At 48.4% G+C, this 25827-nt stretch overlaps 1 protein-coding gene and 1 long non-coding RNA gene across 2 annotated transcripts in view; one reads left to right on the top strand and one right to left on the bottom strand.

Moving 5' to 3' along the window:
• Positions 1 to 25827, bottom strand: part of LOC107525377 (uncharacterized) — a 256707-nt gene that overhangs the window by 150834 nt on the left and 80046 nt on the right. The window lies entirely within an intron of this gene.
• Positions 16637 to 24674, top strand: CXCL14 (C-X-C motif chemokine ligand 14). Its single transcript, XM_016197529.2, has 4 exons — positions 16637 to 16886; positions 17054 to 17159; positions 20857 to 20970; positions 23533 to 24674. Exons 1-4 carry the CDS (start codon positions 16823 to 16825, stop codon positions 23546 to 23548), a joined length of 300 nt encoding a protein of 99 aa, XP_016053015.1. The 5' UTR covers positions 16637 to 16822; the 3' UTR covers positions 23549 to 24674.

Raw genomic sequence — 25827 nt, forward strand, 5'->3', positions numbered from 1 at the left:
AAGCAGGTAGCCCTACCCTGAAAGGTCAGTTCTGAATTGTCCTGGTAATCCTTCCAGAGGCCCAGCAGTGACTGGCTCCTTCAGCCCTTCCAACAATGTCGTAGGACCTCATTCACCATATTAAATCTCCTCCTGCTCTAAGTCACTAACTTGGTTTTTGTTTCTAGGATTGACTCTAGACTAACAGTACCCTAAGAGCTTGAACACATCACCTCATTTAGTCCCTTATATGAACTTGGGCAAGTCATTTACCCTCAGTGGGCTCCAGTTTCCCCAATTGCAAACTGTTAGTAACAGATCTGCACCTGTGCTAGGCACTGTACTTGGGGCTTTTACATGCATCACCCCCTCACCACAAACCTACTATTAACTCTTTTTTCAAAAGAGGACTGAGTCATAGAGTTGCTAAGTAATTCACAGAAGGTCAAAGAAGCTAGTAAGTGGCAGAGCTAGATTTCATCTCATTGCCCAGTACACCCCCAACCACTACACTGCACTGCACTGATGGGGAGCAGATGTTCGCACTGTCTCCCAGAGGCTGCCCTGTGGGCAGGGGAGGGGTAAGACAGAAGGGAAGGGAAGGGGGAAGCCTGCTGGAATCGGCACTCTTTCAAAATGATAGTGAAATAGATATAACAAGGACAATCAGGTGGTTCAATCTAATTAAAAGTGGGGCAAAAGCGAGGTAATTCTGTGAATTACTTGCTCAGCAGTTGACACAGATAAGAAATCCCCCCTCCTCCAGCCTTAAAAAACAGGAAGGGTAGTGCATGGAGATTATAGGCAAAAGATCACTCATTCTTTAGTAACTCCACAATTGAGCATGTCTAGTCATTTCATTCACTATATCTGGGAGTTCTGCCCAGTGGGTCAAAAAGCAAACCACATGGATGGTGAAGTGAGGGAAAGAGAGTCAAAATATTTGACTTTGAGGGCTATGGAGGCTAACCCCTTGGGCCAAACCTAAGACTCCTCAAAGGCCCTCCCTTTAGATGGGGACAGGGGGACATGCTTTGCTGATGAGCCCCTGCTAATCCTTTTCCTTCCCCCTAAGAGATTTTTCCTTGACTGCTTAGCCCAAGAGTAAAGTCATGTGTCTTTGTGCAAAAATGCAATAACGTACAATTTTCAAGGAGTTAATTGCCTTCATTCTTTGATCTGGTAGGAATTTCATCTCCACTGTTACCAGCTGAGTATAAACAGTTATCACTGTGTCTTTCATATAAAATATTCTTGAAAAATATCCCTAGGGCTCCAATCGTGGAAATCAAACATACAGAATGTTCACAGAACCTTTTAAAATTGTTTATATAAAATGTCTCTACACACAAAAAGAGATAAAATTGGGTAACCTTTTGGCTATAAATAATAATTCCTGGATTGTTTTAGCTTGTTTTTTCAGCCCTAGTATCAGCTCTCCTAAGTGAGACAGGTCTGGCAAGGGTTAGGGTTTGGCTGAGAGACAGGTGGGGAATGACTAGGAAACAGTGTACAGCACCTGACAATGAGTTCACTCTGAGGCCACCAGAGTAGAGTAGATTAATGCTCAGAGGTACCTCAGATAAGTGATCATTTAGTCCTTGTGTTTACTGACTGTGTATGCCAGGGGCCTTATGCTGAGGACCAGGATGGATGGAGGGATGGATGGATGGATGGATGGATGGATGGATGGATGGATGGATGGATGGATGGATGAATGATGAAAGCTAACATTTATGGAGAGAACACTGTGTCAGTCATTATGTCATGTATTTTTCAAGTACTTCTCCATGTAATCCTCACAATATCACTATGAGGTAGATATAATAGTTACTATGCCAAATTTACAGATAAGGAAACAGAGGCTCAGAGAGGTCATACAGCTAAGAAGAGGCACAGCCATCATTTATGCCCAAGCCTGTCTCAATCCAAAGTCCCTGCTCTCTCCACCCCCTTCTCTGCTGCCACCACACAACAGGCCCACAAACATGTCTGCTCATAATTTTCATGATTGCTCATAAAAACTCTGAAGTGTTCAAGATGAGGGTCATGACAGCTTTTCTATTTTGTTTGGAGGGAGCTCTCTGGATTGGTGACTCTGGTGGAAAGATGCTCCTGGATACCAGAAGCATTCAACCATTAGAATCCCTGATTAGCAATGTCTATCCATTGGTACTAATGTCCCTGGTCAGTGATATATGTTCCTGGTCAGCAGTGTCTATCCATTGGTAACTCTATGTCCCTGGCAATCAGTCTCTGTCCTTCGGTAGCTCTATGTCCCTGGTCAGCAGTGTCTTTCCACGGGGAGCATTCCCATCTAGTGTGGGACCCTCAGCAGCTCTGATCTCCAGGAGCTCATGAGGTTGAATGGAGTCAGCAGGTCACACAATTCCCATGGGCATACAATGGAAGTAGATGTAGGTCTTCTACCTATGTAACACCCAGCCCTGCTCATAAAATCTTGTCTCCAAATGGAGCAGGTGACAGGGACTATACAGGGTGAATCTGGATGAGGAATGAGAGGGTTCACCAGAATGATACTGCCTAAAGATGGAGGGTTCCACTTGCCTCCTCCAGGGACTGTTTGGAAGTGGGGCCTAAGGCACTGCAGACCCTCAAAGCCAAGACCTCACCCAGACGGCGTGGCTCAGCGGTTGAGCATCGACCTATAATCCAGGAGATCACAGTTCGAGTCTCGGTCAGGGCACGAGCCCGAGTTGCAGGCTTGATCCCCAGTAGGGGGCGTGCAGGAGGCAGCCGATCAATGACTCTCTCATCATTGATGTTTCTATCTCTTTCTCTGTGCCTCTTCTTTCCTCTCTCTGAAGTCAATAAAGACATTTTTTTTAATTTAAAAAAAAAAAAAGCCAAGACCTCGTGGAATTTGATAGACCAAGGTTCTGACTCCCTCTTTACTGAGGTTGCAAAGCCCTTCCCCTCTGTACCTCAGTTTTCTTATCTATGAAATGGGTATAATAATCACTGTGCCTCCTGCCTAATAAGGAAAACTGACTCATGTGAGACCATGTGTGAATGTCCTCTTCACACTGTAAAGTGCTACCCACATGAGGGATTTGGGCACCCTCCAAGCAGTGGTAAAACCAAGAGATTAGCTGAAGCACTGCCAGCTTGGAGCACTCCAAGCACTCACTCCCTTTGACTAATCCCTCCAACAATGATGCCAACCTCACAGCCAACTTGCTTTGCTTTCACTCTTCCCCTTGGGGGACAGCCTCTGGAAGAGCAATTAGGTTTAGTTCAACCACCACCTCCCCGTGCACACACTGGGGTAAGTGCTACCAACACCATCTCATACAATCATCACAGTCATCCTGTGAGGGTTCTGAATGGTCTCCATTTTACAGGTTAGGAAACTGAGACCAAAGAGGTGAAGTGACCTGCCCAAAGTCACATAACTAGACAGTGAGCAGGACTTGAACCCAGTTCTACCTGGCCCCAAAGCCCCAGACTGTCCTATTGCTCCACTCTGCATTGTAACAGGATTTGGGGGGCCTGGATGTCTCAGGTTTCTCCAAACCAAGACGTCTATACAAGTCTCCCAGCTAAAGCCACTTTTTCCCAAGAGAAATTTAAATAAAGAGCAATTCTGCAACTAAACAGATGTCTATAATAGCAAGCCTTCAGAAACCAGATCACAGTCACTGTGGCAACCTCTCCAATTCCTCACCCACTGAAATCACAGTGTTTGAGAGATTCTCTTCTGCTCTAGACTGAGCCTTGTGTTCCCCACTGGAGCCATCTCTCCAGGGAGGTGTTCATTCACTTGATAATTATTCATTAAGCTCCTACTGTGTATTAGACATAGTGCCAGGGAAACAAGACAGATGCTGTCCCTGCAGTCACAAAGCTCAATCTGGTCCAGCCCAAGCCCAGGAAGGGGGCTGGTACCAGAAGTTATAAGGCATAGAGAGTTCTCCCTAGAACCATACCCTTGAAAGGCAGAGCTGAGCATTTATCCACCAGTTCCCACTCCCCATTGGCTCGGATTCACCCCCAGAAGTATAAACTGTACACCCACCCACCCTTCCATGCTTCCAGGATAAACTGGTATAAGGGCACTGGAGCCTCCATAGGCTGGGAGAAGGCTCTGAGAGAGAAAGCAGTAGGATGCACGGAACACTTGAGGTGGGATAAGGCAGGAAGAGGTGAGTCAGAACTGCCTGACACAGCTGCCACTGAAGTCAGAGGTGGGCCAAGGGAGGCAGGTATGACAGGCAAATGTGAGCCTTAGTCATCCATGGGCATCTAAGTGACATTCCAGATACTGTGCTAGGCACCAGACAAATATCCAAGAATAAGCTGTCCCCACTCCTGTGACCTGAGCAAGTCCCTTCTCTGCTCTGGGCCTCAGTTTCTCCATCCCCTAGGTACCTTACAGGTAGGGGAAAGCCCTTGTCACCCAGACACCCTGGAAGCTCCCACCTGAGTGTCAGGTGGTGCTGGGTGGGGGCAGTATAATGCTTGTGGCAGCATATGGGCCTTGGAATCAAGAAGATGAGAGCTCACAACCCAGCTCTGCCCAGATGGGGGACTTCAGAAAGGTCATTTATTCTCTCTGCCAATGGGAAGTGTGCTGCACAATGGGCTGGGCTGAGGATTCAGAGACAGTGTCTGTGAAGCACCACTATACAAGGCCTGGAACAGACGAGGCCTGCAGCAAATGCCCTCGATGGGCTGCCCCACTTGAAGGCCAGGGAATGTCTCAATTTGAGGCCTCACAAAGCCAGGCTGTTGTCTTTTCTACAAAGCTTCCCACCCTCCTTCACAGGATGGGGAGCAGCACAGCCCCTGGTCCAGGTGGTGGGTTGGGGGTGGGGGTGGCCAGCAGCAGCCCTGGAAATGCTCAAGCTTTATAGTTCCCCAGCAGGGTCTGTGTTCTCCACTAGCTCAGGCCCTCAGCCCTCTGAAAAGTACTGAGCTTAAGAGAACCAGGTGCCTTCATTTTTTAAAAATCTACAAATAAAGGGTGACTTTGCGAGGGGAATGGGGTTCATTCTTGGAGGCCCCAAGCAGTTTTACAGAACCAGACATGGAGCAAAGGCATTCAAGGACTACAGAGCAGTTCCCAGGACCCAGCAGGCTGGCCACAGCCCAGGGCCATAGGCTGGGGAGAGGGAGGAAGTGCCCTCTTCTGCTTCTCACCCCTCTCCAACAGCACCCCTGCCCCCAGCTGGCCCTGGCAGCCCATTGATGAGGAGGAAGGAGGGTGAGAGGTTGAGCCCGATGAGAGTCAGGTTCATGTAGCTCTTCCAAGTTAGAGGCCTTATATCCTAAGAACAGCCTTTCCCCTAAAAGGGGTTTATCTTGCCACAGATGTAGGATGAGTCTGTGCGAGCCCTGGGTGAGAACACCCAAATCCCTACTCTCCAGGCACTCCCAGACCTGCAGTCCATTTCTCTTCCCCTCACAAAGCAAATCTGGGAAATTAGAGTCGGAAGAGCCAAAAGACTGAACTGAAAATTGATCTATATAATCTTCCTTTTTGTAACACATAAGATATCCAATATTCAAAATACATAAAACATGTCCACTACCAAATGCCCTGAGAACAGGCAGCCTTGGCAAATGCCCATTAATATCACTAACAGTGAACTGAAACCAAGTTTCAATAAACCAGTACTTCAGTGCTTCAGCCTTTCAGCATACTGGCTTTTGGAGAATTAACCTGGGGCCTCTACAAGACTGGGCCCAGTGCCTGGAGTATGGAAGGGTCGTCCCAGAGCCCCAACTGTCAATCCCTGTCCTGCTCAGTCATTGTCAGCCCAGCAGCCTGCTGGTAACCTGGGCAGGTAGCTCACTTTTCCTGGCACTATGGAGGTATGTGATTGAGTGAAATGGGGAGAAAGACCTCAAAGGCTCCCAAATCACTGAAGATATGAACTAGAGAAACTTTTTGAGAATTTCAACTAAAACCATTAAGCTGGAATTGTTCATATTTCAGAAAGTCTGTATTTTACCCCCAAGATCCTTTTAAGTGTCCCTAGGCCATTTAAGGTGGGGATAAAATAGGGCAGGGGTGGGAGGTAGTTATGAAATAATGTGTACCACAGAAAGATGAGTACACACGGATGTACAGTATGATTGTACTTATGTGGAAGTCTCTGTGTGGGCACAGCCTGGACTGTTTCTTAGTAGAGTGAGAGGTTTCATGGTACCTTTCTTTTCTTTAGTGCTACTGTATTGTTTTCAGAAGAGTGTGGCTATTTCATTTAGGGTTTTTGTTTTTTGTGGGGTTTGTTTGTTTTTTTAAGAAATGGGAGTTGAAATGGCATCAAAAGACCTACGCAGCAAATTCAATTTTCCAATCAAATTACGTACAAGTTCCTAGCATCAGCATTCAAGGCTCTCCCCAGTCCCCCCATTGCCCACAGCCCCTGTGTTTATGCTCTCATCTAATGGGACCAGCTACTCCCTGACTCATCACACACTTTCTGGCCTCCAGGCCTTCACCTTTGCTGTTCTCTCCCTGTGGCTCACCCTTTTCTTCTCTACCTGCATAAATCTCTCTCATCCTTCAAGGTCCATTTCAAGCCCACCTACTCCATGAAAGCTCTCCTGCTCCTACGTGAATGGGACTGCCCCATACCACCCCCTGAAATCCCAGAACTTGTGCCAAAAAAACATTTAAAAGGATCTTCCCAGCCTGCTGGCCTCTGGTCCCCTCCACAGCAGGCATCCTGGCAATCTTGCAGCTCCTGCAGCCCTGGCACAGATAGGGGTGCTCAGCGAGTGTTCACCTTAATGTTTTCAAAGGACTTTGCACATCAGAAAAAAAATAAACCCTCCATTTCAGGCCAAGGAAGGGTCATTTGGGCAAACACACTTTTTACCCCAATCCAAAGGGATTTCCACACATGTGAGTTACTCTTTTCCTCTATAGGGAAAACAGTGATTTCTGTGCTATTTCAAATACATTTTTTAAAGCATTGCTCCAAATGCTTTGTCTTCAAAGACACAAGGTCCGGCTGAAGAAGCAGCAGTGAGTACTGTAACCCTTCACCCTCTGCCTTTTCCCTTTGATGGTGGACCTCCCGGCCAGAGCACACGGGTAGACTTGCCCTCTTTCTAGGCCTGAGTTTCTGCCAGTCCACAGTGGGAGGCATCTCCCTCTGCACAGGGCCCTTTCCTCTGTCTCCAGCCCTCTCCTTCCTGCCCCCTCTCCCTCCAACATCCACATCTGGTTTCCCTTCAGCACAAGTTTCACAATGGACAGATTTTGCACTCCGAGGATTTATGGTTCCTGCCTCTCCTCCTTGCTTTTGATATGATTCCATTATGTGCTTAAAATCCGGGCTGTGCTCTTGGCTCCGGGGAGCTGTTTATGACAATTCTTTTACTGCCTTAAATCGCTCACTGTTAGGAACCTGGTCTTATTCAGAAGCAATAACTAGTTGTTAAGACAGAAAATTGCAATGTATCTCAGACAGTTGCTTGAAAAGTTTTCTTCATACAAGATTAATTAAGGCTAATATCTACCTGGCAGCAAATCCTCTGAGCAACACCTTTGACCCTGTCCTCTTACCTCTGCCTGAAACACTGAAGCAAATTAGTGAGAATATCCCTCCCCAGGCCCAACACTTCCTTCCTCTGGGTGCTAGAGCCCCACTGACAGAAGGGTTGATAGAAACAAAAACACCAACACTGCAAACACCTCCCTCTCGATAACCAATGGTACTAAGAACTACCTTTTACTATCTATGTCTGCTTATGTTTGTCAGAAGACAAAGAATTCCAAGAATAAGAAGACAAGGTGTTTATCCCTTGCCATTTGGTCAAAAATTTCCTGTGAACAAGGTTTCTCTTGCCTCCCAACTCCCTCCCTGTCATCCCTTTTTCACTCGACAGCCAGGATGCTCCACCTAAGAGGCAACCTAATCACTTAACCTTCTGCTGGAAGTTCTCAGGTAGGTACTTAGGATCCAGGTGATGAAGCCCAAGGCCCTGCAAAATGTGTCCCTACTTTAACATGTTTTTACTGATATTTAGAGAGAGAAGGAAGGAGAGGGACAGAAGTACAGAAACATAAATGAGAGAGAAACATCCATTAGATGCCTCCTGTACGCCCCCTTCTGGGTATCAAGCCGGCAACCCAGGCATGTGCCATGACTGAGAACTGAACCTCTTGGTTCATGGGTTGGTGTTCAACCACTGAGCCACACTGGCAGGGCAATGTGGCCCTACTTTATATTCAGCCTTCTACCCCTCCCCCCACCTCCCTGCCAGGCACTCACAGTGGTCTGTTGTCTAGCACACCCTTAACTTTCTTCCCCTTCCCTTAGCAGTCACTTAAGTTGCCTCCACCTCAAATGTTCTCCTTATTGTCTGCTAATCCGTCTCCCTCCTCCTCCTCCACTAGTGCCTAAATGCCCACTCTGCCCTACAAGAGAGTTCACAAGTGTGCCTATCCTTCCCTTACCACCCCTGCCCATGACAAACCCCAGGAGGCTCCATATCTGTGTCTGAGACCACCACTTGAAAGCAGGTGGCCAAAACCACGTTGCTGCCCTCTGGTGCTAGATGTAAGGTGGCCAGTTAAAATATAGGAACCTCAGTTCAATTTGAATTTCAGATAAACAATTAATATTTTTTTAGTATAAGTGTGCCCCCAAATATTGCATAGGCATCCCGTATTTGTTTGCTAAATCTGGCAACCCTAGCTGAATGGAAACTCTGGGATGTCCTCCAAGGAGAAGAACTGAGGACCAGATGCCAGCAGCAAAGGGAGAGGAAAGCAGTGTTGAGGCCTGGGCAAAAGATGGGGAAGTGTTCCCCATTCCCTCCTCCTAGGAGGCAGCATCGGACTGTTCTGAGCAGGACTCTAGAGCCAGCTGGCTTGGAGTTGAAGATCAGCTCTGCCACCTGCCAGCGATCTGGCAAGTTACTTACCTTCTCTGTGCCTCACCTGTAAAATGGGAATTACCTACTTTATGTGACTGTTATGAGGATGAAATAAATTCATATTTGTATAGCATTTAGAACAGTCCTTTGATGCAGAGTAAGTGCTATATGAGCATTTCATACATATTAAACAAAAGTAATTAGCCAAGCAAACCCACAGATGAGGAAGTGAGTCTAGGGGATTTAATAATAGTAATAGTAAAATAAAACAAGAATGGACATTTATAGAGCACTTACTATGTGACAAAACACTGCTACATGATTGTCCTGTATTAGTTCATCTAATCCTCACCACGGTCCTCTTACTATTATTCCCTTTTGACAGGTGAGGAAGCAGAGTCACAGAGAGGCACAGAGTGGTAGACTAGGATTCTAAGCCAGGAAGTCTGACTCCATAACTCACTAGACTGCGGTAAATTGTGATCCACATTAGTTCACTCATTCATTATTGAGCACCTGCTGTGCACCAGGCCCTGGGCTTCTGTTGGTGCACTGGAGTAAATAAGAAAACCCTTTGGAGCCCATGGGTTGATGGGGAAGACCCTGAACAAGCCTTTGCAGGTGTGAGGACTGGTACTAAACAGGAAACAGGGCTATAGACCACAGACAACAAAGAGCAGGGGCCTCTCCCAGACTGGACAAGGATAGGGGAGGGGGAGTGGCAGATGTGTCAAGGAAGGCTTCCCTGTGAAATGACATCTTTGCAGATTCAGAAAGTAAAGCAGCGACTAGCCTGATCAAGGGGCAGAGGGAGATCTTTAGGGCAGAATAGGAAGCCAGCAAAGCTCGAGTCGGAGCCTTCAAGGAACCGAAGAATAGAATGTGTGGCTGGAGGGGGATAAGCGGCAGTGCAGGCTGAAAAGGAGTAGCATCCAGGGCCCATGTCAGGAGACAGGGCTTGGCAGGGCCAGGGAAGAGGCCAGGACACTGCTGTGAACACGAAGCAGGGCTGTAAAGAGAGGGAGGAGGCCAGGAAGGATGAGACAGGGTGAGGCCTGCTATGATGGCCAGTGAGCTGTGGTGCCAAGCAAAGTGAGGACAGCTGTGAAGATGGAGCCTGGGCCCTCACCATGGGGCTTAGCAGCATCACCAAGGACTCTGTGTGCCTCTTCTGTGGTGCCAACTAGAGGGCAGACATGCCTGTCACCCATCATCGGTTTCAGCCAAGAGGAGTTAAGGCTTCCCCAGGCCTCACTATTTAAATTGAATGCTCCTGAGTTCCTTTTATAATAAGAATATTCAGATAAATTGGTAAGCAAGGAAAGAAGCTTTTAAAAGATGCCCAAAGTCCCTTCACTCAAAGAGAACGATGTTTGTATCTCTTTCTTGGCCTTCCTTTATACAGTGGTTGCTGCTTTATATACTTGCAATCACAGTGTTTACATGACCTTGTGTTGTCTCTGAATAAGCATTTACTCCATGGAATTCTACAGACTGTAATCACAAGTCTTCATACCAGTATAATATTTCATTTAAAGCTTTCATTGTTTACTTAACCAATCCAGCACTGTTAGGCACTTAGGTTAACACTTCATTTTGAACATAGAATATCTTTGCATGTGGCATTTCTCCTTTATCAACTGTTTTAATAGGTTTTCTGAACTAGATTAATGGAGTGAAATTATTTATTTCAAACACTCTGGATACATGCTAGAAGTATGATTTCCTGAACTCTTATACTAATTTATAGTCCACCAGTGATGCTTAGGTGGCCCTTCCTCACTTTACCATCGTCAGCTTTGGATATTAATATTTAGAATAAGCATTTCATTATTGAGTAGGACCCAAACCAAAATGCCATGATACTGCAGCATTAATGTGGTTTTTCTTGATTGCTAATGAGGATGCACATTCTTTCATGAATTGGTTAATGATCGGTTCTCTTTTTTCACCCTGAATTGTCCTTTGCTCATTTATATATTAGGACCTTCTTTGAAAATATCTTTGTTTGAGCTCTTACTATAGTAAAGATGCTTGTCTGGTGCTGAGTGAATAAGTGCAGAAGAAAGGCTAATTGTCGGTCTGCTGTATTTGCTGCAGCCATTTACCCCATGTTGGGTGGAATTCACAGTGACCCTCTGCTGCCACAAGGCTACCTGGAACCTAATTCAACATTACCCAACTACACCCTATGTTATTTCCTCTGGGCTGAGTTGTTCAGGCTTCCTAAACATTCCAAGTTAAAGACCAAAACCAGGCGTTGTCCTCAGGGAATCTTGGCCATGCCTCCCCCTCCACCTCAGAGCAAGGCCCTGAGAGGGATCAGCAGGCAGCGCTGTGCTAAAGGAGAACCAGCAAAGAGGAGGCAGCTGGCTACCAGGTTCCACAGGTTGGGGGCAACACTGGGAAAGAAGCACACAGACCTCCAGCAGGAGGAAGAGCTGGAGAGGGAGGGATGCCCAGCAGGCTTGGACTCACAGCTAGTGTTGCACTACCAATGGAAGCAGGTATTTTGGGATGCCCCACATGAAATGAGAGGTGAAAGGGCCAGACGGGTCTGTGGAGCCCAAGATCTCACTGTGTTCTAAGCAGCTGGCTGCAGGACCAGGATGGCATTCATGTGCTAGGTGGGCCTTTTATGTGAAGCCCACCCCATTTTTGGGCTTCTGCTTCCTTGTCTTTACAATGAGGGTTATATGGAGCTTCAACACCCCCCCCCCCCCCGTTCTGGATTGTAGGATGGTCCTGTCCTATTAGGGAGGTACAAAGGGATTTCCCTTCTGAGGTCAGTCCTGGGGAGATCTGGGGGATGGAAAGAGGAATTGGTGTGTCCCCCAGCTCCCAGGGCAGGAAAACAGCCTTGCTTAGTCAAGATTCACTTTCTCAATGGGCCTAGGAGGTGGTACCAAAGCCTGTGGGTCTCCTGGAAAGCCACACTCCTGCTCATTCACCTCCTCCTCCTCCCAGAGACCTCCTTTCTAAAGCAAATGCCTTGGAGAGGAACTGGCTTTCTTGGGAACATGGCCTCACCGATGGGCTCCCTTACCACCTCCCCACCACTGCCCCCCCCCCCTCCACACACACACACACAGCCTTGTAGTCTACACAGATTGGATTTGGCAGTACTCTCTCACACCCCTGGGCATTTGCCTGAAATACACCTTTGTTTACTCAAAATGAGCCCCTACTATATGAGGTTGAACAGGACAGACACAGACCCTACCTTCACAGAACCAGAAGGTCACAGAATGACCCATAACACACAACAAAACAAACATGAAAGTAGTGCAGTATGAGACTGTGGAATGTTCAATGCAGAAAGTAAAATAGGTCAATGGCACAGAGAGTGACTGCTGGCAGTGGGAGGAAAGGGGGCTAGTGTGATTGGGTCTGAAGAGCGAATATTCCAGCTGAGGCTTCGGTAAGGAGAAGAGGGCCACCTGCCAACATCTGGGGAAGAGGAGTTGGGGCAAAGGGATCAGTGAGCACAAAGATCCCAAGATGGGCATAGGTTCAGCATGTCTGAGTGGTAACACAAGGCAGTGTGGTGGAGCACAGCCATGGGGAGAGTAGTAAATGCTCCTCACAGGGGCCAGGAGTCTATGGACACTGCTGGGGGGACTTAGCTTTGACTCCGGGTGAGATCAGGAGCCAGCAGGCTTTGAACAGGGGCTTACCCCCTCTCCAGGAGGTCACTGTGTAAGGAGCAGAAATGGTAAAGGGGCAGGAGTGGCCTCCCTCTCATTGTCACCTAGTTAATTCCTTCTCATCCTTCAGATTCCAACCCAGTGGGCACTTTCTCTGGGACACAATCCCTACCTCCCTGCCTGGTCAGATCCCTAGTTAGTCTCATAGTATCAGTTTCCCCTTATCACGCCTAGCTCCAGGGTAATTTCATGTGTATCTCTGGTTATTTGATTAATGTCTATCTTCTCCACTAGACTCTGTGCTCCTTATGGACAGGCACAGCCTTTTATCTCCAGCACCCTGCACAGAGCCTGGCATGCAGTGGTTGCTCAAGCAATGTGAACAAAATAAATAAGCAAATCCCAAGGGTCTCAGCCCTCAAGGAATAGTATCCTGCTTCTAATTCCTCCTACCTCTGTGTCCCCCACACTTTGCTTCCACCCCTCCCAGAGAACCCAGCATAATAATAAATAGCTGCGCGCGCGCGCGCACACACACACACACACACACACAAATGCACTCCAGAGAGCAGAGCATGTACTCCTTCACTACACCACAGGGATCCCCCTGAATTAGGCAGTGCCACTGTGCAAAGAACTGCCTCACCCATGTCCACCTTACCCTGCCTCCTGTATCTACTCAAAGACCCCAGGTGAAGCTCAGCGGAGAGTCTGCACCCTGAAGGCATGTCAGGAGTCAAGCCTCCCTCACTCTCCAGGTTGAGCAGTATCACCCACAGACCCACTGACAGCAAAGGCCCTTCATCCTCTCTTGTACCCATGGTCCCAGAACTGTTCTCGCAAACGGGTGAGCTCTGTTTGCAAAGACACAATGGTTGTATTTCGCAAACCAAAGATGAGCATACATAGACTAAAGAATACAGTGGGAACACAATATTGGAATGTCTGATCTCTGGTCTCACCCAGGAAGTTGGGAAACTTTGGTCCATATTTTTAGAGCCAATTACTTCTCCCTATAAAGGTTCCATGCCCATGATCCCTGGTGCTGTTAGAGCCCACTTAATGAGCATATTCTTGAAACAAATGATAGAAATAACATTTTTAATTTAAAAAAGCATATTTAACATGCTTACAAAAGCTTGGTAGCTAAGAAATCACTTTTTTGTAGAATAAAAATTTGGGGGAGGGCAATTTGCATCAAAAGCTTTAAAACAAGCCCAAGGCCCAGAAATTCTATTTCTGACACATAATCCAATTTTTGTTATTTTTATTTTTATTTTAAATATATCTTTATTGATTTCAGAGAGAGGAAAGGAGAGGGGGAGAGAGAGATAGAAACATCAATGATGAGAGAGTCACTGATCGGCTGCCTCCTGCACGCCCCCGACTGGGGATCAATCCCACAACCCAGGCATGTGCCCTGACTGGGAATCAAACCCCGATCGCCTGGGTCCTAGGTTGACGCTCAACCACTGAGCCACACCCGGCCGGGCCATAATCCAATTTTTAACGGGCTATCCCAAAATTGAGCTCCAAGAATATCTATTACACAGTACTGCATGTAAGATAATATCCTTGAAAACAATCCAAATATCCAGCAGAGAGTTAACTGAAGTAGTCATGGGACTTCTGTACAATGGAATACGCTATATCCAAAATGACAGTAATAACAATACTCAGCACTTATTGAGCATTTACTCTGCTAGGGACCAAGTTACAAGCTTCACATGCACCATCTCATTTAATTTCCCAGTGCTGTAGGTACCATTATCATCACCATCTCACAGATGAGAAAATCAATACCCAAAAAAGTTAAGCAAGGTCATATAGCTAGTAGGTAGAATTCGCACTCAGGCAGTCTGACTCCAGACACCAAGTTTTTAGCCACTATGCTATAAGTCTTCAAATGATGCCATTAAAATAGATATTGCAGAAGCAAAACTAGTCATGTGGAACCATGTTGATGATATAGTGACAGGTAAAACAAGCAAGTTATTGAACAGGACATGCACTGATCTCTGTGCACAAGCATGCAAGCAAAGAGAGAAGGGTTTAAAAAGATAACACTGTAGCATCTTGGTGTAAATTGCTAAGTAGGTAGAACTGTGTGTGTGTGTGTTTTCTTCTGCTTGCATTTTCTGATAGCAAATGTGCTGGTTTTGTATTAAGAAGAAATAATTTTAAATTTAAAAAGTTAACATAAATGGCCCTGGCTGGTGTGGCTCAGTTGGTTGGGTGTTGTTCCATGCACTGAAAGGTTGGCAGTTTGATTCCCAGTGGGGGCACATGATCAGGTTGCAGACTCGATCTCCAGTAGGGAGCGTGTAGGGGCAGCATTTAATTGATGCTTCTCTCTCACATCAATGCTTCTCTCTCTCTCTTTTCCTCTCTCTCTAAAAATCAACTAAAATATTTTTTAAATTAATATAAAACCAGTCCGTTGCACTTCTCCTCTGTATAAACCCAAGTGTCCAGTTGTTGGCCTAGCATTAAGTATAGGTACACAACTGCTTACACAGGACTCAGAACATGGCCTGAAGCCAGCTTACGGGCATTGCTGGCTCTTCATGGCTCAGCTTCCCCTCAAGGCAGCCAAGGCTCCCCAACTGGGAAGAAACAACATAGGTTCTTCCCACTCTGCCCTTCATCATCCTGGCAGTCCCATCCCATCCCCCCAGGATCTCCTCTGGGCACTTTCATCCCCTGGAAGCTGCTGGGCTGAGAGCACAGAGTTGTGTAAACTGGAAGAGCCTGGCAGCTTCTGCCCTGGCTCTAGCTTTCGCCTGGGAGCCAAACCCAGGGATCCTCAAAGCCTAAGAAGCTCCATCCTCTTGCTAGGTCTATCAAAGTAGCACTTCACCAAATGCCTGAGGGACGTAGGGTGGCCCAGGGACAGAGCTCCAGTTCTGCAGCCATACATACTGGGGTCCCTCCTGGCCTAACCACCTGCTTCCAGACTACGTGATCTTGGGCAAGTTTCTTCTCTCTGAGCCTGTTTCCATGCCTGTCAAATAAACAATTAAAAATATCAACTTGGAAGGGGACTTGTAAGAATCAAAATAATGTATACATATAATATAATATATGTATATAATAATACCAATAAGTAACATTTCCTGAGTACCAACTACTGGCCAGCCATTCTGTTAAACACTTTATATGTCTGATCTTATGTAGCTCTCAGAGCTACCCTATGACAGGTACTTCCAGATCATGAAACGAAGGCTTATGGCAGTGAACTCACTTGCACTGGTAAGTATTGCAGCACAAACTTCTGTCACCATGCCTGGGCCCCCACCAATACACCACACAGTGTGGCACAATGTCTGGAACATGGACTTCATCTAGATGGTTATCACTGTCATATCTCCCTACTGAACCTCTGCATGGCTTTGGAAGAATGGTGTAATAGTGAGGAACCATTGCTGGTTCTCCCAACCCCCACACAGCTGGCACAGCCAGGGGCCACATACCCACTTTAGGAAGTGACCTCTAAGAGTGACCAAATCTCCCCACACACATACTCTTTGAGCCAGCTCCAGTGACCACAGAGCAGCTTTGCTGCTCTAGAACCTATGACAAACTCCCTCCAGACCAGGCCTTGTGCTCTGGCCACCAGGGCTGCTGGCCCAACTGGGACTGCTCACACCCTAGGAGTCAGGCCTGCTGGCACTCACACCTGGCATCTGCCCCCAAACTCTTTCAGTTCTTCTCAGAAAATCTGGGCCACAGGCCGGGGTCTCCCAGCAGCTCAGAAGAACAGGTCCCTCTGGCCAGAGGGAACCATGCAAATCAGAATAGCAGTGCCCTTAAGCAATGTCTGGACTGTCCAGTGGAGCTAGGGCACCGCTGTGTGCGCATGATGAAGTCTGGGTGTGCAAGTTGTACAGAAGAGTGTGTGCGGAAGCAAGGGTAATGGATGAGTGTGTGAATGTGTGTGTGCTGGTGGCTGGGAGTGTGCATCTGCACTAAAGTTGGGGCTGGGAAGGCTGGGATGGTCTCCTCCCCCCACCTTGTTGAGAAATCTCAGTGAGTCACTGAATGGTTCTGCATATTAATGAGCTCACTCTCTGCGAGGGCAGGAGCGGATTTAAAAGAGGCCTGGGCGGGAGGAGGGAGGCTGTGGCGCGAGCGCCGAGCCTAGAGCAGAGCACAGCGCGCAGCGACAGTCTGAGGCACCCACCGACGGAAGGGCGCAGTGTAGCGAGAGAGGCCGGAGACGCTCTCCAGGCAGAGAGAAAGCGGAGCCAGCGGCATCTCCCCGCCGCTGCTCAGACGGGCCGGCGCCCTCCCCTTGTCCCTGCTCCCGTGCCGCGCAACGTGCCCCTCTGGCCAGCATGAGGCTCCTGACCGCAGCTGTGCTCCTGCTGCTCCTGGCGCTGTGCGCCGCGGGCGTGGACGGTGAGTGCCCAGGAGGTCCTTTGTCGCTGTTCTGTCCCATCCTGGGGATCCCAAGCGCCAAGTGCTAGGCTTCCTGAGACCCCGAGGGTTCTGAGTGGGCACCGAAGGCAGTGGAAGGGCAGGAGACCACGCCCGCAACTGAGCAGCCCCTGTGCACCCTTTTGCAGGATCCAAATGCAAATGCTCCCGGAAGGGACCCAAGATCCGCTACAGCGACGTGAAGAAGCTGGAGATGAAGCCAAAGTACCCGCACTGCGAGGAGAAGATGGTTATGTGAGTTCCCATTCCAAGCGTGTGTGTGCTGCTCTTAACCTGGTGCTGGGGCACAGCATGGGGCTGGGTCGGGCTAGCAAACATTTCTCTCCGCCTTGGCAGGGCCTTGGCAGAGCCTTTGTAATTACCCAGTGAGTCCTTAGGACTCTGGCACGACAGTCTGGAAGAGAGTTTGGAAAGAGGGTCACTGTCCTGTGCTCTGGAAACAGCCTCTCAGAGTTCACCCCTGTTCGTATTCAAATGGATAGCCCTGAGTTTGTACTGCCCACCTTTCTAGGGTGATCAAGGGTTAAATGGTTCCTTTGTGCCAGCTCGGAAACACACGGATTGAAAGCACTCAAAGCACACCCAAAACTATTGAATTTGCACCCAAACTGTGAGGTGTGCTGCCTTCCTGTTACTGGAGAGAGGATAAAAGTAAACATTGTCATAACTCCTCAGACCCTCCTTTCAGAGCCTTTTCCCAATAAGGGGACCATGGAGGGCCAGTTTTTGGCTTCTAGCAATTTCATGTTGAGAATGATCCTCACTCTTCCTTCACAAGCTGGACTCTTGGGGACTGGAAAGTGCTCTGCTGGGGTTAATGAGCCACATGGCTGGAGCGCGGCTTGGTGGGAATGTGGGAAATATCTTTGAAACTGGGGCAGAGAGAACACTGAGTTTCCTTGCTCCTCTGCTTTCCCAATTAACCACTTGAGGCCAGCACCACTGTTTCCCCATCAATATGCTTTTGGCCAGGAAGGGAGCCCTTGGCAAAGCAGCTACCAAAAATCTGCCACGGATCATTGGCCCCTCATCCCCTCCCCCAGAAACAGGACACACTCTATTCTCAGTTTGGGCAAGTGCATTTAGCCGCTGGCCCCACTGGCCCAAAGGCCACAGTGCCTGCAAAGGCAGTCCCCAACCCCCACAGCTACCTGGAGGCTGCATAGTCGCACTGAAGTTGGAGGAATTCAAAGAACCACTGGCCTGGGATGAACCTCACTGCCTTCCTTCCTGGGCACCTAAATTAACCTCTTGCCCCTGCCCCTTTGCCTTGCCCCTTCCCTATGGACCATCCAGAAAATCCTTCTTGTGGGGGCCAGAGGTCACAGGAGCTGAAGGAGGTGCTAAAGCCCCTCCTGGCTCACAGCTTGGCGACTGAAAACTGATAGGGACATTGCAAAGTTAAGTTTGCAGTCCTCGAACTGCTAAAAAAAAATGTTTCACATACCAAGTCCAGTTGCTGAGACCTTTCAGGGAAGGAGAAGCAGGGTGTGGAGTATAGTGACATCTTGAAAGGACAGAACATAAATAGGCTTGCTTGTTTTTTTTCCTGGCTAAACTTTTCAAAATAGAGAGGAAACTGACAGACAGGCAAGTGCATGAGAAGGCTTTATGCAGCCTTGTGAAAACTTGTAGGAGCGTCATGAGATCCACATGCAGTCACCCTCTCCTAAACCTCCATCCCTCACCCAGAACAACCCCCATCCCTGAAGGGCTGGAGGTCCTCTCCCCTCAAGCTTCTAAGACTCTAGATCAGATGAAGGGCCAGAACTTTCTGCCAAAGAAGGTTTTCAGCCATACAGGCTGAACAAAAAAGCAAGTTTTCCAGCTCACCCTGAGTCACCCAGAAATCTCTGATGGGCGGGAGAGGGGAGCTGTCTGCTTTGCAAGTGGGAGTCCTGCACCTAGAAGGGCCCAGGAGAGTCCAGATTGTATAAAGAGCTATTTGTGTCATATGTCCACTGACCTCTTGCCAAAACCCTTGGCACCCCAGAACCACTGAGGAGACGGACTCAGGACCCAGAATTTCTAAGTAATTCCTGGGGGCAGAAATCCTCATGTCTTCACCCCACAACCAATTTTCATAGTCCAGTATTGTCACAGAGCATTTGAGTCTGTGGGGGAGGGCTAAGCATCCTCTCCTGCTCCCCAACCTTCAGGTCCTCAGACTTAGAATTCTCAGCCTGCAAGCTGACCTAACTGAGGAGGGATTTTTCTCAGGTCTTGCTACATCCTTTCATTGCAAGTGCAAGAACAGCACTGGAGGCAGAGAGAGCAGTGCATGGGCTAAATTCTTGCAGAGTGACTAGGTACCACAGGGAAGGAGAATGACCAGACTCTACTCTGAAGCCTGACCCCATGCTCCAGACCTCAAAGGAGGGATAAGACCTGGGGAGTGACAGGCCCCTCATAAAGAAGGCCAGTGAAGTCAGGGCCTAGTCACCCAGCATCAGTGGAAGACCCATCTCTACCCCCAGGAAGCTTAGGCTATGGTGGGGACTCTGGAAACTCAGAGCACAGGAGCAGGTAGAGGACAGGTGGCCCACGAATACTTTGCCCCAATTCTGGCGGCAAGTTTCGACTAGACTGATCCCTTCTAGACTTGGCACATAAGCCCTAAGCCTTTATCTCTGGGAACCTGCAGGAACTAGCTGATCTCTCCCTCCCATCCCTCTCTTCCTACTTGGACCTCCAACTACCCCTCTTCCCCCACCCTCCATTCCCTAGTACCCCAGTCCTCCCCATACCTTATTCTTGCTGTGATCTCTCAGGGAATGACATCCTCACCTCTCACCTTCCACTTTTTCATGTCCCCTAGGTGGTCCCTCATTCTTGAACACCTCTTCCTTCCCCACCCAGAAGCTTCCTCCTAACTCCTGCCAGCATGGCCCAGCCCTGGCTGAGAGAAGCATCACAGTTCTGGGCAGTAGTCTCACCTCCCCCTCCAGGCTGGGGCTCACACACTAAGGTTTCTCTCCATTGCCACCTCATCTTCCATGACAATTACTAATAACAATAACTATTCATTGTCTATCTACCAGGTGCTAGACATTTTGCATAGGTTATGTTCTTTAGTCATCCCAATAACACTAAGAGGTAGGTCCTACTATTATACCCATTTTACAGATGGGCAAACTGGAAACAGAAAGGTTACCCAAGGTCCCACAGACAGACCTGGGATTCAAACCCAAGTCCTACCTTCTGTACGATGCCACCTGCTTCTCTACTGCATGGCTGGGCCTCCACTGGCTGATAGAGGCCTAAAGAGAGGTCTTATTTTTCTGCCCAAGGGTGAGGCAGCTGGGACTTCAAGCTCAGGAACAATAATGGGCTTCAAGGCCAACAAGACTTAGCTTCAGGATCAACAGCTCTGAGATAATCTGTAGGGAGTTGGGGAGAACTGGGGTTTGAAGGATCAGATGGAGACCACAGTGTGTGCAGAGCATGTCCATGCCCTGCTGTGGAGCAACTCAAACCTAAGGAAAGAGGCCTTGTCATGCACACCTTGCTGGCATTAGCTCTCTCTACCTCTCAACCCCAGGTTCAGAGGAACTGGAAGAGTCCTCTGACCTCTGTTCTCCAAGGGAAGCTTGAGCCCTGTAGACAACACCTGGCATGGGGGTGGGGGTGAAGGGTTGTGGAGGGTGGAGAGACACTATCCCCAGACTCTGAGAGCTCCAGGGGAAAAAGTGAAAGCCGATCACTCAGTACAGGTTTAGACCCTAACATAGAGTCAGAGATTAAGGGGACAACCAGAACCTTCCAAAGAGCCAGCCAGGGAGTAAACATATGGGTAGGCTCCCTTGAAAGGAGGGAGGAGGCCACAGTTTCTCAGTGCCCTGACTGGGACAGACTAGGGCTACCCACAGGCCACACTAAGGGGCTATCATTCAGGTTCCTCAATCCTCTACCTTATCCCACTCCATTTCAGCATCACCACCAAAAGCGTGTCCAGGTACCGGGGTCAGGAGCACTGCCTGCACCCCAAGCTGCAGAGCACCAAGAGGTTCATCAAGTGGTACAATGCCTGGAATGAGAAGCGCAGGTATGCCCCACCTCCTCTCACCTTCCTCCCCACCTACCCCAGATCCATATCCTGGACCCCTTGGAGGTCCTCTAACCACATCTAATCGTGAACATCCATCACAGTAACCACAGCATGCAGATACCCAGACACTGCTTACATACCCCCAGGGACAAGGAACTCACCACTTAACAAACTGATCTTTTAGACAGTTGTAAGCATCAAAAATATATCCTTTTATGAACTAAAGTTTGTCTCATTTTAAATGTTATGTTACAGTGTTAATTCCTCTTTTTATTTAAACAACTTGAGCTATGTGACCCTGGATTTCCCTCTGCGAAGGCTGAGTGAGCACCTGGCATAGCTCTCTCTGTGATTCTTATGGGGTGAAACATGACCACTTAAGTGACTGGGTCTATTAACTATAAAACTGTAGATACAACCACAAGATAAGGATGACTCCTTGCCAACGATATGTTCTCCCCTCATGACTCCTACTGCCCAGAAACCTGATAAGCTCCTTCCCAAGCAGGTGCAGGGAGGGACCTTGGGTTTGACCCTTTAAAATCAGAGCTACTCTTAACCTCAGAGGCGGAAGTGGCCAGACGACCTAAGCCCTGAACCAGATGCCTACCTACTCTGGGTTCTGTTTCCCCATAATCAGAAGATAGGGCTGCACAGCTCTGATCTCCTGGGGTCCTATGTCTGGCCTTAGAGAGGAGGCAAGTTCCTGGTTCCTCTATACCACATAAAGGTGAGCCTGTCCTAGAGCAGACCTGTACTTTCACAGTCAGAGTCTGTTCACACCTGTATTTGCACAGCATGGCCAGGGAAGCTCACTTGTGTGCACGTGTGCGTGTGCACGGGCACACACACACACACACACACACACACACACACACACGCTCACATGTGCAGGTGAGTTTCCCAGGAGCTGGTGCCAGCACCTCAGTCAGCAGAGAAGGAAACCAAGGCTAAGTGTGGATGGGGAGTGACGTGCGTGGGAGCACAAGGCAGGAAGCCAGGCTTCCCAGTGTCACCTTCCCCCTCCCTACCTCAGATCCCTATGCTGCCCCTCCCATCACCCCACCCAGCTGGTCCTTTTACACTAAGCTCAACTGGTGACCAGCTCCCCACAGCTGACACTTGGGTATAACCCCAGTACCCAAGCCTTCTGAGCTGCCTCCAAAACTGTCTCATCTGCAGTTGCTTGAAATAGAAAATGATGAGAATGAGAGATTATTTTCTACAAGTCTAATGGGAATGAAGTCCTCTTTCTGGTCAGGGAGGCAGCTCACGTGGCAAAACAGGACCCTGTCCCATCCACTGTCATGTTCCAGGCCCTGTGTCATCAAAAGGGTAATGAGGCTAACCTCAGGGTCAGTTCATGGAACGGCGGAGAACATCTTCAATGAACTGCTGGGAAATACTCAGCCTTTTTTTAGGAGCACTTGTCCCTCGTCCTTCCACCTGGGCCACAGCTTTGATGAAGAGGAGGCAGGTGGGTCCATGAAGCCCTGTCCTTTTTATTTCTGCAAATTCCAACGATGAGAGCAGTGATGGCACCTGTGCCCAGAACTTCGTTATTTCATTACAAAATGAGTTCATCCCTTTCTTGGAATGCTCAGTTGTCCTGGGAGGGGAAGAGGGCATTCCCTTGTCTTCCCTACCTCCCCTCCCCTGTAAAAGGTTGAAAGTGAGAATGAAGATAAAGGAACTATCTTGAAGTCCTCTTTCCAGAGAGGGGGAGAGAGAGAGAAAATACTGAACCTAGGGTAGAGGAAGCAGGCCAGCCAAGCGCCTGAGGTCCAGACTAGAGAGCTCCAAGCACCTCAGGGCTCAAAGCATCTGGCTGGCACTGGCAGCAGCAGCAACAGGCATTTAATTTCATTGCACAATGAGGTGGTCTTACTCAGAAATCAGGAAATAGTCAGAGGGAGCAATGGGCTGCCTGAGTGTGAAGTTTGGGATTAAAATACTTAGAGGTGGCTTGGGAGGTAAGGGGGAAAGGTCAGCTGATGAATGCACACAGGCCTGTTAACTACTAGAAAAAGTGACCTCGAGCCACAGGCCTCCATGACAGCCCCAGCCCCACCACACACTCTCCCGTCTTAAGGCAGCTGCCTCTACAACTGGGGTTTTTCAGAGGACAGGCATTCTTTGGGCAAAATACAAAGAAAGACACAAGCCTAAGTTGACAGAGGAGATACCTCTCCTCCTCCCCCTCCCCCCCCCCCCCCCCGCCCATGCTGGAGACAGATCTCCTTCCTACCACTGACATTCAATGTCCACAAGTCTCTTATGCCTCAGTTTCCACATATACAGAGAGGGTTTGTTTCATGAGGCTTTGAAGATAAAATGAGACTACAAAGGTGAAGGCTGTTTAGAAAGTCAAAGTCAGATTCAGGTGAGCTTTTGTGGTCCTGGTGATGGCATCCTTTGAGATGTCCCCCGCTTCCCCCCAGGCTCCTGCAGTCCTGGGAGGGACACTGCTGAAGATAAGAATGAAGCAGCGAAGCCACCAGCCTGTACACTGCCCAGATCATTTCCTGAGCCACTCACGTGGGTGCTTTCTCTTCCCAGGGTCTACGAAGAATAGGGTGAAAAACCCCAGATGGGAAAGCGTCATACCGATTGGGAGACAGCAAAGGACTTTGCAGATTAAAAAACAAACAAACAAAAAAACCCTTTCTTTCTCACAGGCATAAGATACAAATTATATATTGTTACAAAGCACTTTTTACCAAGGGTCAGTTTTTACATTTTATAGTTGTGTGCAAAAGGTTTCTAGATGTGAGACCCATCTCTCTTGCTTCCAGATTCATCACAGGCTGCTTTTTACTGAAAGGCTGGAAACTCATGCCTTTCCTTTGCAAAAAATGCTTTTTTGTATTTGTCCAGACATCACTATACATCTGAGCTTTATAAGCACCTAGGAGAAACAGGGAGCTTGGTTGAGGCATTTCATAGCAGCACTGCTCCATTCCTAGAGCAGGAAGCTTCTGCTCAGAGGTCATGGCTCCTTGGCACAGCTGGGCTCATGGTCAGTCACACCCTCAGAGGGACCCCGCAGTGGACCCAGTGGCTGGGCAAGGAGATCTCTCTGCATCTGTTTTTATGAACTCAAGTCTGACTGCCACAGAAATGTGCTTCATCCCCCTGGTTAATTTTTATACACTCTAGGAAACATTTCCAAGATCCTGGGATGGCAAAGCAAATGGTACTTAAGGAAGGGTTTGGGTCTTCTCTTCAATCTGAGGGTTTGTGGAAGTTCATTGCTTCAATAGTTAATGCTTGGGAAGCACATGAAGTTCCTGACACTACTAGCAAAACCCTTAGGAGCAAACTTAAAAATATATGAATACACAACAGTATACAGCTACAGACACATTCTACTGATGAGGGAGAACCTTCAAAGCATATTTCTTCCCCTCATCACAATGGACCATGCAGTACTAAAGCAATACATCTGTGATCCTCCTGTAATTCTTCAGTGTTAAACAGTGCAGCCCTCTTTAGAAAGCTAAGATGGCCATGCGCCATTTCCTTTGTAAATATACTCTTAAGAATGCCCCTGCACACACTGTCCCTTCAGTGTATGCCACATGGTAATGTTGTGTCGCATACTGTGTAAATGTCAAGAAACCACTAAGGTTGCATGCAGGTTTCATATTCTTTCTAAGACAAAAAGAACCGTAATAAAATATATTTGAAATGTACCAAAATTCTAGACTGCTGACTTTTTTTCTGTTTAATTAAGCCAGGGTGACAATCAGTGTTTACCACTTCTTGAATAAACAGGGACAAAAGTATTGGAAGGAAAACTGGTGTTTCCCAAATACCTGCCAATGCTGTCTCCTCTATGGAATGTCAACACAGTTCCGAGACAGAAAGCCAGGCCTCAAGGCTAATGCTTCCTCCCTTCCTGGCTCCCACACCTGGGCCAGGTTCATCAGTGCAGCCAGGTCAGTGTGTATAGGACTGGAAGATCCCACTATAGTCCCCATTTAGAGAAGAGACTATGGGGAACCAGTCAAGACCCCTCATATTCAGGGCCCCAGAATTCCAGTGGTGTTCAGGGAGGGGCAAGCAGTGCCCACCAAGAGGCTGTGGGGCTCTGCAGCCAGTCTGCCTGGGAGCCACAGCTGGGGAGATACTGAGGTTCCGTTTCTGCTTCTGCAAGGTGAAGGCACATCTCATGGAGCTTCTGAGGCTAAAGGAGGCATGTCACATAAAGCACTCAGGATAAGAGGGCATGACGAGCACTTGGTAAATGTAAATGTGAGCTCCTTAAATATTCACGAGACCAGGCTACTTGCACTTTGCAAATACTGCCCACAGCCCTATGTTTCACCGTATCCAAGTCAACCAGGCCCTGAGACAGGCCTCTCTGTGCCCATCTGGGTCCCCCACACTCTGTAAGACTGTCCAAGGGGACATGCCTCCACTCGTCTGCACTTCTTGTCTACTACAGTAGGAACCAGGAGCCAGTGGCATGCACAGCTGGCTCTGCCAACACTTACCGGGACACACAGAATTATCCTGCCCTAGCATGTTCTCAGCAGAGTGCCACTGCAGGCCCTTTGCATCATGGCCTCATTTCCTGGCAATACTGTTACACCACATGTATTTCTGAAGAAACTAAGGACCAGAGAGGTTAAGAGAGTTGCCCTAGGTCATTCATCACCTGGCTCCAATGGCCAAGCCTAACTGCCTTCCTACTGGGGGAAGTTGGAGGGGGTGGGCTGAGGCCACCCTAGGCCTGCATGACTGTGAATCTCTGCTGTTGGTCCCACCTTTCCCCTCATTATGAAGAAAGAAGGGAGACTAGACAGGGAAGCCCAGACACCAACCAACAGAGTGATCCCCAGAGGGAGG

The sequence above is a fragment of the Miniopterus natalensis genome, chromosome 4, assembly GCF_054644295.1.
Source record: "Miniopterus natalensis isolate mMinNat1 chromosome 4, mMinNat1.hap1, whole genome shotgun sequence".
NCBI classification, from domain to species: domain Eukaryota; kingdom Metazoa; phylum Chordata; class Mammalia; order Chiroptera; family Miniopteridae; genus Miniopterus; species Miniopterus natalensis.